Source organism: Lipophrys pholis (assembly GCF_963383615.2).
Source record: "Lipophrys pholis genome assembly, chromosome: 1".
Taxonomy (NCBI): Eukaryota; Metazoa; Chordata; class Actinopteri; order Blenniiformes; family Blenniidae; genus Lipophrys; species Lipophrys pholis.
In genome coordinates this window covers 4,056,666-4,067,752 of record NC_137635.1, presented here as the reverse complement: position 1 = coordinate 4,067,752, position 11,087 = coordinate 4,056,666, and the positions used below count along the sequence as shown (strand labels likewise).

General features: G+C 42.0%; 1 protein-coding gene across 1 annotated transcript; it reads right to left on the bottom strand.

The window, feature by feature from the left end:
- Nucleotides 1-5,075: 5,075 nt before the first annotated feature.
- Nucleotides 5,076-9,647, bottom strand: pgap3 (post-GPI attachment to proteins phospholipase 3). The gene is made up of 8 exons (XM_080486581.1): nt 9,235-9,647; nt 8,407-8,504; nt 8,079-8,231; nt 7,917-7,979; nt 7,422-7,483; nt 7,210-7,346; nt 6,791-6,995; nt 5,076-6,717 (listed from the first exon to the last, which is right to left on the bottom strand). Exons 1-8 carry the CDS (start codon nt 9,542-9,544, stop codon nt 6,654-6,656), a joined length of 1,092 nt encoding a protein of 363 aa, XP_080342707.1. The 5' UTR covers nt 9,545-9,647; the 3' UTR covers nt 5,076-6,653.
- Between the last annotated feature and the right edge of the window lie 1,440 nt (nt 9,648-11,087).

Below are 11,087 nucleotides of genomic sequence, written 5' to 3'. Positions count from 1 at the left end.
ACTTTGAAAAGTCTCTTAAGTTCCCTTGTCTTCACGTGGGTTCAATACAGAACCTTGCTGCGACTTGCGACGTCGACTTTGTGACTTTTTTTTTAATCCCGGATGCCCTTCCTGCAGCTGCCAGGATTCAAACTCAGAACCCTCCCCACATTCAAGGTCAAACTTCACCAGGAGAGACGGCAGTGTGCTTTAAATAGTAACCAGTAGAAATAAAATTAATTAAGCGGCACTTCCTCAATAAATCTAACTTAATCTGAAATCTCTGTTGTCGCCTAATCCCCCCCACCCCCACCACCACCACCCCCCCTTCTCTATCTTCACCATCTCAAACAAATAAAAGGCAAAATTCCAGGAAGAAGTTCAATGTTTAGAGGAAAGTTAACTGTGTTGCTGGGATTGTCTTCTAGTAGAGAAACTCTGCACAGACGTTACCAGAAAAATCTTTATATCAACATCCAGATGCCAAATCACCACAAGATCCTTATTTACTAACAAGAATAAAATCCTATAGATTTTATTACACCGAAATCCCCCGAGATGTGTTCTTGCTTTGAGAAACCACACGGTTACTTCAATCCACATGCTTGAGAAGAAACAAAAAAAACAACATCTAAACTATTCAGGACAACAGTGAAAACGACGATTGAAACAACAAAGATCTCAAATTAAATATAAAGTTGAAAAGTAAATGGAAGAAAATTGTGCAACAAGCTATTGCCAGGTCGACTGTTTCACCCTCTGAAAAAAATAATTAACCAAACTTATCGTGTCAAAATTCTATTGATATGATTCCAATTCAAGGGTATTATTTTACTGATCTTTAGCAAATCAACAAAAATAACTAATTAAACTACATTTAACACAAAACTATCCTAAATTCAAGTATGTCTGTATCAGTTTGTGTCACTATATAATGAATAAATAACAATTTTACATCAATGTACATTTTCCCTCATACCGTTTATAAAGAGTTTAAAAATATATATATATATATATATTTTATACCAGCCAATAGAGCATCGTCTTATTTCGTTGACTTTTCCCATGCTCTGTGCTCATATTGTCAAATCGGGAGTTGCAGGAAGAAGAATAAACTCCATTCATCCCGACCCATCCACTTTCCCCACCCACTGCAGCCGGGGTCAGAGTCCAGCCTCCTGCACGGAGCGATCGGAGAACAACAAGAAGCCTCTCACTGAGCCAGGCGGCACACAAGTCCTGCACTTTTCATGAGACCCACAAGTATTCTTGCTGTTGCATCCCATCCTAAAAATAGAGCTACACTCGGTAGAGCGCCGACCTTCGCCAACGCCGCATTTGTTTGCGTAACCGAGTTGGCATCGCTCGCACGTTAGGCGCGAGCTCATGTTGATGCCCACTAGCCCGGCCTGGTAGCAACGTCAGCATTGTGAAACACTGAGCAGGGAGCGTCTCCATGGCAACAGAAGCTGATCTCCTCCGATCTCCTCCAGGGGGTGCCTCTCACGTCCGCTTTGTACGTGAAATTTTGGGGGGATTTATTCGGGTACGGTTAGCCGTTAACGTCCCAAAATCTAATCGATTGGTCTTTGGATGATGACAAATCATCCCTGAAAATTGTATGCGATTCAGGTGAGTAGTTTTTGTGAAAAGTCGGTAAAATAAATAAATAAATAAATAAATAAATAAATAAATAAATAAATAAATGAATAAATGAATAAATGAATAAATAAATAAATAAATAAATGATAAATAAATAAATAAATAAATAAATAAATAAATAAATAAATAAATAAATAAATAAATAAATAAATAAATAAATAAATAAATAAATGGATAAATGCACCGATGAAAACATGAGCCTTTTGTAGGTGAATGTAAAAACAGCTTTGATATCAGGTCAATGTCTGCTGGGTTAACAGGTGAGTGGCACAGCAAGTGGGTGAGAGATACTGTGTGCAAGTGAGAGAGTCCAAGGAAGAACTGCACAGTCTGCAAAACGATCATGTTTCTGACTAAAACGTGGCTTTTCCTGCTGCTTCCTTGGATCCTCGAACGAAAGCAAAACTTGAGCATTAGAAACAACATCTTAAAACGAGACTGGATCTCATAAGCGTCAGGACACCTTGAAGGACGAGGAGGTCATGCTGTCCCGCACCCACCGCAGGACAATACAGAGCTCGAGGAATCTGTCTGGATTGTATGACAGACACAAGGGCAGCCCACAATAACAAAAAAAAAGAAAAAAGAAAAAAGAAAGATAAGAAACTGTGTTTATTTTGCTGGCACAAATGATCCAAGGTCAGGAGGCCCTTCAGGCTGCAGGGGGAGCAGTGAAGCACAGAGGACACAGTTCACTCACTTTAGAATCACTTTCTGTGTCTCGCAGGCAGCAGGCTCACCTTGGTGTCATATACTGTTTACAAGGCTGGTAGTAGAGTTTATTCACCAGCTTTATGACGGTCCTGCATCGATACCACAGTTTGTTTTCTGTCCGTGGTTTAGTTTGTTTTCTAGTTTGCAGATAAAAGCTGATTAAACCTTTGAAACGACAGTCTCCAAACATGAGCGTTCCCCTGTAAGTCTTTTCTAATGTGTTTTTGCTTTTTAATGTTAAAATTGATAATCTTTTCCATTTTAACTTGAATCTAATCTTCCTTTTTTTTCTGCATTTCACTTTTCTTTATTCCATTCTCCCTCCAACACACACAAACTGATTTATTCCTCTATTTCAGGCCACACAGTGCCATCGTGTTTACTGCTCTCGCCTCGTAGCGAGAAGTTGCCTGCGACCCTGAACTGCATAGAACAGTTTTGCAGATAAACTCCCCAGTTGGACTCGCTTTGTGATTCTTTAATAAGAGGCGACCAGGGGACGTCCCCGTCAGATGTCTGATCCACCTCAACAGTTTCAATATGGAGGAGTCGCGGCTCGACTGGGCCTCCTCTGGATGCCTGAACTGTTCACATGAAGGCGAGGAGTGGTGGAGAAAACTCATTTTAGCCGCTTGTCATCTCGTTCTTTCAGTCAAAACTTCTTGAACTGTGTATGACCGACTTGCAAGTCATGGACTCTTGTGGGCGTGAGCTTCTTTCATTTAACATCTCCATGCTCCCCCCCGGCTCAGATCATGGAACATTACAACATCGCCTCAATTATGTAGATGACACACGGCTCTAAATATCAGTGTCAGTGAGTGACCACAGCTGCTTATACTTGCTGAATAAGTGCATAAATGAAATGAATGAGTGGATGTGTGAAAACGTTTTACAACTTAATCCTGAAAAAAAAAATGAAGGTAATTGTTTTTAGACCTGAAATCCAAGACAGTAACTAAAAGCAGCTTACTACCATCTGGACAGTTCTGGCTGAACAAGATTGAGAGAAACATTTATTTTTAGTAAGATGGATTATTGTAACGGCGTGTTTACATGTCTCAGCAAAAAAACTAATCTGTTATAAAGCTACAGCTCTTCCAGAACACTGCGGCCAGGGAGCACTTATCTTATTACCTTTATCTTAATAGTCTTTATCTATTCCTCTTTTTATGCCTTTCTTAATAGCCTAGTTTTAATGTTGTCCTCGTCTTTAAGCAGAAGTCTAAAAGAAATACTCTCACTTTCAAAGATAAATGATTTCACAGAAGTGAGGTTTAATTGAGAAGCACGAGACCAGATTTCACAGAAAGTTAAAAGAAAAAAATGTTTTCCCCGTAAACAAAGCAATTCTTGAGGCAGGAGTCTTTTTTTTTTTTCTTCCTTACTTGTTTTCTACTTCTTTACTCTGTGTTGACTGACTCCTTGAACGAAAACCAGTGATCTACCACCTTACTACGATATTGTGTTATTTAAAAGTCAATGACAAACCATAATATCCTAGAGTGCTGAGGGTATAAATCCAAGACCTTTCACATTCCCATTGTCTTCAGTGGAAAGTACTGATACTCTAGCCTCTGCGAAAAGTTCACACAGTAATCCACTGTGAAAATCAAGAAGCTAATAAAATACATAATAATAAAGTTTGTGTCGCAGTAAACCACAAAGAAAACCCCAGATCTCGTATTCTCCCCCCCCAAAAAAGAAAACAAGGTACATCTGAGTTATTGTTTTTTAAATATTTTTATCCACAAAGGAAAAAATGTATTTACTTAATTTATTTTTCTTTGTTTTTAATCTTTATGCATTTTTTTTATTTTTTGGGGGGTCAAATATTAGATGTGTGGTGGTCGAGAGGTGCCCTCATTAGAGGTGTAGGTGCACAGGGCAGCAGGCAGGGGGCAGCACACGCGAAAGAGAAAGGAGGAAGGGGGGGATGTGGTTACTGGCAGGGGAGAAGGAAATGATCAATGGAATGGCTTGTAAAGCAAAACCTGGAGTTTGTTTAATGGTAATGCTTCAGGTAATATTCAACTTATTACAACAAACACCAGTGAAACTGTTCGTTACTCTATCATCGGTTCACAAAGACTTTTTTATCGTGTGTTTCAAACAGGCATTGTTCATTAATTTACTTTATTTTTAGGGAGGGGAGAATATTATATTGCCATAACTGGGCCAAACACATGATTTCACAAAAGTTCATTACTGCATCTGAGCATATTTTGGCTGTTGACAATAAATGTATGAGGTGAGCATTACTTTCTGTAAATCATAAAATTGCACCATGATTCAAGGAGTCTTTTTGCCCCATGTCAACCTCTCTATGTATTTCCTAACACCCCCCCCCCCCCACCACCACCTTTCTCCCACTTCACAGGCTGTCAAGCAAAGCTAAATTTACCCGTCGTCTCACACAAGTTCACGAGGAAAAACCTCCAACATATATAAACACACACACACACCCTCCCTCTCTGTCATATCGGTTCTTGTACAAAAGGATTGAGCAGAGCATAAGCCATGCCTCTCTCTCTCACACACACACACACACACACACACACACACACACACACACACACACACACACACACACACACACACACACACACACACACACACACACACACACACACACACACACACACACACAAACACACACACACACACACACACAGTAATTTGGTTTGTGATGGCCAAAACAACACAATGTCAAGTCAAGGCAACGTGTACGCACATACTGGTCATTGTTCACATTCTCACACAAAAGTTACGAAGGCATGGGCAGAATTTCACACAACAGCGTGTGCATAGAGGTACACGCAATCCTAAAGTGCACGTGTGGATGGTACGCTCTGAGGCATGTCGATAAACGTGGAATGAATTCAAGACTTTTTGGTGTCAACGGGGAAAAAGGAGGAAAAGAAAAAACACTCGAGAAAGATATGATACAGTGCATAATGCAGACACGGGGGAGATGAAGTATTTCAAATGATGGCGCAGTGATCTTAAAAAAAAAAAAACAGCTGGTATGGTGAGTGTGTGTGCACGTCCACAATACAATGAAAATAAACACCTGAATTCTTGTGCAAACACACACAACCTTACCCCATAATTTACTAAAAAAGAAAATAACTGCACCTTCCCGTTGCATTGTTTGTTTTTTTTAACCTCCACCATTCTTCACACTAAAAGGCAATCCAGGTGAATAAAAAATAACATTTCCCTTCCATTGTAATCAGACAGATCCAACCAAATCCAAAATCAATTAATCAAAAGTAAAACTATCAACAGAATAATAATAAAAAAAAAACAACAACACACAACCAGGCTGAAATCAACTAAGGCCAATAAGCAGAATGAGAAAATATCTGAATTACAATGAAGAACAAGAGACAAAAGCAGCAGTGGAAACAAGAGAGGCACAAAAATAAAAGGTGTGATGGTGATAAAGAAAAAAAAAAAAAAACCACAGTCAGCTTGACTGGCCTCCAACGTTACCACCCTCCCTCCCTCTCTCTGGAACAATCAGCTGGCAGCCCCCTTCACGGGGGGCACCTCTCCGCTTCTGCCCGTCCACTTTTGGCACAGACGGCTCTCGTCGCATGAAGCAGGGCTGCTGCGGGTTTGGAGGGTCTGGTTGGTGATTTGGTGCCATCTATTGTCGGCTGCAGCAAACTAACATTGTGCTGGACGTCCAGAAGGCTTCGGAGTCACACTTCCAGTGTCCGGGGAATCAGATTCAGGAGTACACAAGTGGCGAGAAACAGGAAACACAAACACACCAACCACAGGTGACGGTAAAAGAACCATATCCTGTCGTATAGTTATAAGGAATGGGGGAAAAAACAAGATAGCACGCATGTCAGTACAAGGCAAAGTAGAGAAAGCATCAATCATGACATTTCAAATAGTTTCAAAGAGAAAAATTACCGCCAAATAAATACAAGGAGAAATAAAAGGAAAAAAAAAGAATGTAAACAAAGTCTATTTGGATGCATTTCGTACGAGGGAGACTTTTGCCTTCAGGTCCTTCTGTCAGAAAGCCTTTCCAACAATCATCCGGTCCCTTTACTCGGCTCCACTCCTCCGCCGGGAGAAAGTCCTGAAGCCAAACTTCTCCCAGAACCATGAACGTGCGGTCATGCATGTCATCTGGGACACTGAGCTACTTCAGGGTTCGGGTGTCCGGCTGCCCTGACTGGAGGGGGGGGGAGGGGGAGAGGGGAGGGAGGGGGAGAGGGGAGGGGGGGGGGGGGGGGGCAGGTGTGTCGGCCTGGCGAAGAGGCAGCGAGCTCCTCCTACTCCACTTTGACCCCCATCTTCTCTGTGTTGAGCAAGTAGAGGCTGTCGTCTATCAGGAAACTGGAAAGAAAAGGTCAAATGGTCAACTGCCGGTCACGTCTCGATGGCGACGCGACACCAAGTCATGACAAACCTGTAGAAGAGGAAGTGCACCGGGATGGTGCTGAGGTGCCAGACGGCGTGCGCGTCCAGGACCCAGAGCAGCGGGGGGAAGTCGAGCAGCTCCAGCAGAGCCAGGCCGTGAAGCAGCAGCACCACCAGGCCGCACTTCCACCAGTAAGGCAGCGTCCGGCGGTTCTGCCAGCACCAGCACAGCCACCACAGGAGGTTCACCATGCCTGCGCAGACAAACGCCAAACGCACGCCGATAAGAAGAGCACAGATTTGAAGCTGCTTTTCTGAGACGGAAATGATAATCAGTTGAATTTGACAGAATGTGTTAAAGAGTGCATAAGGAATGAACAAGTGCAGTAAAACAAAATAAGCTCCGATATAAAGATAAATATAGCGAGTGTTGGATCTTGGATGGAAGACGGAGAATCGTTGTCGTACCGATGGTGGTGTTGGCAGCCATGTTGTAGCCGTAGTCAAAACTGACGAAGGTCAGGTAGGACACGTGCGAGGTGAAAGCCAGGATGAGCAGGACGCCGACCATGCTGGACACCCCCGGCCTCCTCAAACCCAACGTTCTGCAGGTACGGCGTGGTAACAGCAAGTATTACAACAAATTATCAAACCACAGTTTGAAGTGTTTGAACACTTACCTGACACAGCACAGGTAGATTGAGTAGAGAATGACTGCTGTCGCACAGAAATAATCCATTTTCTGAAAGAGAAAACAACAACAACCGACAACCCATAAACAATGAAGAATTAACAATAATGGCTGCACTTAATAGAAAATACACTGTAAAGCCCCAAATAGTCGTCAGTAATAGCATTAGGACGTTACTGATTTGCTAAGCTCATTAGACAATGAGTGGAAGACGCTAATCTCCACAGGTGGTCTGGCTCTCGGGAAGCGCTTTCACCCGGTTCTCGATACACGGGGGCCACATACAGTGGCGCTAAGTGGGGGAATCGCCTGCGAGTTGAAAGCGGTGTCGTTCATCATAGTCCATTGTGCTGGGGTGCCGGTTTCTATGTCGAGTCACGGCAGCTGTGCACCGACTACCAGCTGACAGACATTATTCAGGTGAGAGAAAACCACGAGTTGAAAATAAAAACTTTACAATGTGCATGTATGTACTGCGCATTACCTCGGTGAGATAAGTGTCCCGAGTGTGAAAGATTGTCGACCAAAACCAGGCATTAAGAGATACCTGAAGAGAGAGAGACACACACACACACACAGAATCTTGTGACTTTTTCATGCGACACTTGTCTGAATCAGGAGGCGGCACATGGACTTGCAGTTTCACCAGAGAGAAGGCGTTGATGGTGTGGTACATGGGGCTCTGGCGCGGCACCGTGCTGCGATACCGCAGCAGCATAAGAAGGCAAGCCAGGCCGTTGAGGAGAGAGGCCAGTGCTGAAGCCGGCTCCTCGAAACACAGGAAGCGTGCAAAGGGCCACTGAAAGAAATCCAAGAAAAAAATGGAACAGCCAGAAATAAAGGCTTGAATATATATATAAAACACATATATAATAATAGTATGGAGATATTTTTAGTGACCATCGGTGCCGACTAAATTTAGCTGCAGTTTGCTCCTTTTGCACCAGTTGAAGCATCACGGAGGAGAAACGAACCTTGCCGTGGAACTGAGGGACTCGATATCCCTCCGCCTGGTAAAGGCCCACCGTGGTCCACATGCACTGATAGCGGCAGTCGTCCCGACAAGTCCAACCTGGTAAACGGGAAGAAAAAAAAAAACAAAACCACAAAGAAGGTGAGGAGAGCTCAGACTGTTATCAGTTTAGAGTTTTACTACTTGTTGTGTGCCAACCTGTTTGATAAAGTGGTTCGACAATGAGAGCAGAGCAGTTTCAGTATAGGTACAATTGTTTGGGTGGGATGAAGGGGGAGGGAGGCCTCCCCAGGGGGCCTCCATGCAGTTACAGGGCAGGGTCAGTGACTAAAAGTGAAGACTTCTTGTTAAAGCGATGAAATATAATCATGTCTAATAATCTTAATTGATGTGCAGAGAAACAACAAATTTGGTAAAGTTTACAGTTGGGTTTTCATGCATTTTGCTTAAATGTTGAATTAACTGCTGTGGAGTTCATTGAAAGTGTTTTACCAATAAAGATGGGCTGGATTAAATAGAATAAAGCAAAATTAAACAGGAAAAGTGACTCCTGCTTTAAACAGGAATGGCTCCAACTCTATGCAGACTCTACTGTTGATAGTGACATGGTGCTATTACAATTATATGACTGTTATTAGGAAGTTGCTCGGCCTGAAAAACTGGCAGTGAAGTAATAAAGACGTGTTCTATTTGACTTCAGAAATGAGAAAACGGAGCGGACTGAAAGTCGCTGGAGCGCGGATCCAGTTAAAATGCACCGGAGTCCCGGAAGACGTCAGAAGTGACGGTGGTAACCGAATCCGCCGCCACCTGCCCGGTCACAGCTCACCTGTCAGCGCCATGTACTGCGGCTGGGCGGACTGGAAGCCCCGCAGCCGAGCTCCGGTGCAGTTCGTCCGGACACACTGCTTCACACAGTCCCGGTATACCGGCTCCTTGTCGCCCTGCGAGCAGAGCCCGGCGGCGGGAAGCAGCAGCAGCAGGAGTCCGAGCAGGACGGAGGGCAGAGCGGGGAGGCTGACAGATGTGCAGCGGGGAGGCAGCGACAAGGCCATGGCGACGGCGGCGGGTCTCGGCCCGGCGACACTCCGGAAGGCACGGAGGGAGGTCGGCGGCGACATGGAGCCCGGGGTCCGCATCAGTACGGGGACATTGTTGGTTAATGGTGACAAGCCGGCCCGGAGTGTGTTGTTGTACAGTGGAGAGTTTTCCCTGCTCTTCTATCCTGTGGTCTAGTGCCGCACTCCACTTCCGGTCATAATCACCAAAATAAGACACTCTACGTGAGGCGAGAGGACGTCCAGTCAAAACACAAGGACACTACAAGGTGTCATCGGTATGAATATTCTATATTAAATAATATAACTATAACCCCTGCTTCATTAACCTGTATACTTGTTAGAATCGCACCCTCAATTGTAAAACTTATTGCTTTTATTTTTTAGGTTTGTCAGAATTGGCGGAACATCCTGTTTAGGACGCTAACGTCACATATCACGTGATAAAGTGATCTCTTGATTTTTATAGTTAAATAATTAAAAACTACGACAAAATGATTTTATATAGATTATTTTGATTCCTTTTTAATTGGAATATATTCCTAATTGTTGTTACCTGGCAATCAAAAGGATAAAGACACGTTTTAGAATACATAATAACTTATTATTTATTGAATTCTCTCTTTTTTATTTCTATATTTTCATTTTATTTATTTATAGGTTTGATCTCATTATCGACTGTTTTGTATTGTATTTTATTTTATTTTATTTTATTTTATTTCATTTGTTTGTTTTTTCTTGAAGTTTTGTCTTTTTCAATTTTTCAGATTTTTTCTGATTCTGATTAATGTGGACCATTTGTTTGTTAACATTTAATTTTAAACGAATATTACATGTTGTTACATTATTTTTTTTAAATCAACTTGAAAAACTATCACCAGTCCGACTACTACTACTACTACTACAGATTATCAAACCGTTTTTATCCTTGGGCCATCAGATCACCGTTGACTTGGACATTTGTGTTTAAATATTTCTATCACATGCAATCTTGTCTCATGTTACGTCGTAATTTGTCCTCTGTGTACAATGTGTTCTCTTTTCTTTTTACATTTTATAATCGATCTATAAAGGAAGCAGCATCTGTAATTTCATTACAAGCGACTTATGACAATAAAGCTGTTCAATCTTATTTTATTCCACTACTACTACTACTACTACTACTTCTACTACTAATAATAATAATGATAAAAATAATGCTGATGATAATAATATAATATTTATCATCATCATCATCATCCTCATTATTCACCTGGTAGAGATGTTATTGAGTTCTTATGCTTACTTTGACAGAAATAGTGAGTGTAAATCTAATGTAGAAAAACAAGGATACGAAAAGATGGAATAAACTTCTTAACTTCCACGTAAAGAAAAAGATTTTATGTGACTTCTGATGGTGTATAAATGTAGATAACAGTAGTTCTCACTGGTTCTCCTAAACATGTAGAAAATACCCTGGTTAATGAGTCAGCTCCTGACCACTGTGCCTGCAAAATATTCTATCATATTGTTCCAATCACCATAAGATCATTAAACTATTTTCAATATTATCCCTTTTTCAGATTTATTTTTGATTTTTGAGGCGCTTGTGCTAGACCAGTAATAGAATAAGTTGAGCTTTTAA

Coding starts and splice junctions, on each gene's coding strand:
- pgap3 (XM_080486581.1), bottom strand. CDS start 9,544: ATGCGGACCCCGGGCTCCATGTCGCCGCCGACCTCCCTCCGTGCCTTC. Junction 8,232..8,406: donor TCCCTCAGTTCCACGGCAAG/GTTCGTTTCTCC, acceptor GATTTCTTTCAG/TGGCCCTTTGCACGCTTCCT. Junction 6,718..6,790: donor GTGCACTTCCTCTTCTACAG/GTTTGTCATGAC, acceptor TTTTCTTTCCAG/TTTCCTGATAGACGACAGCC.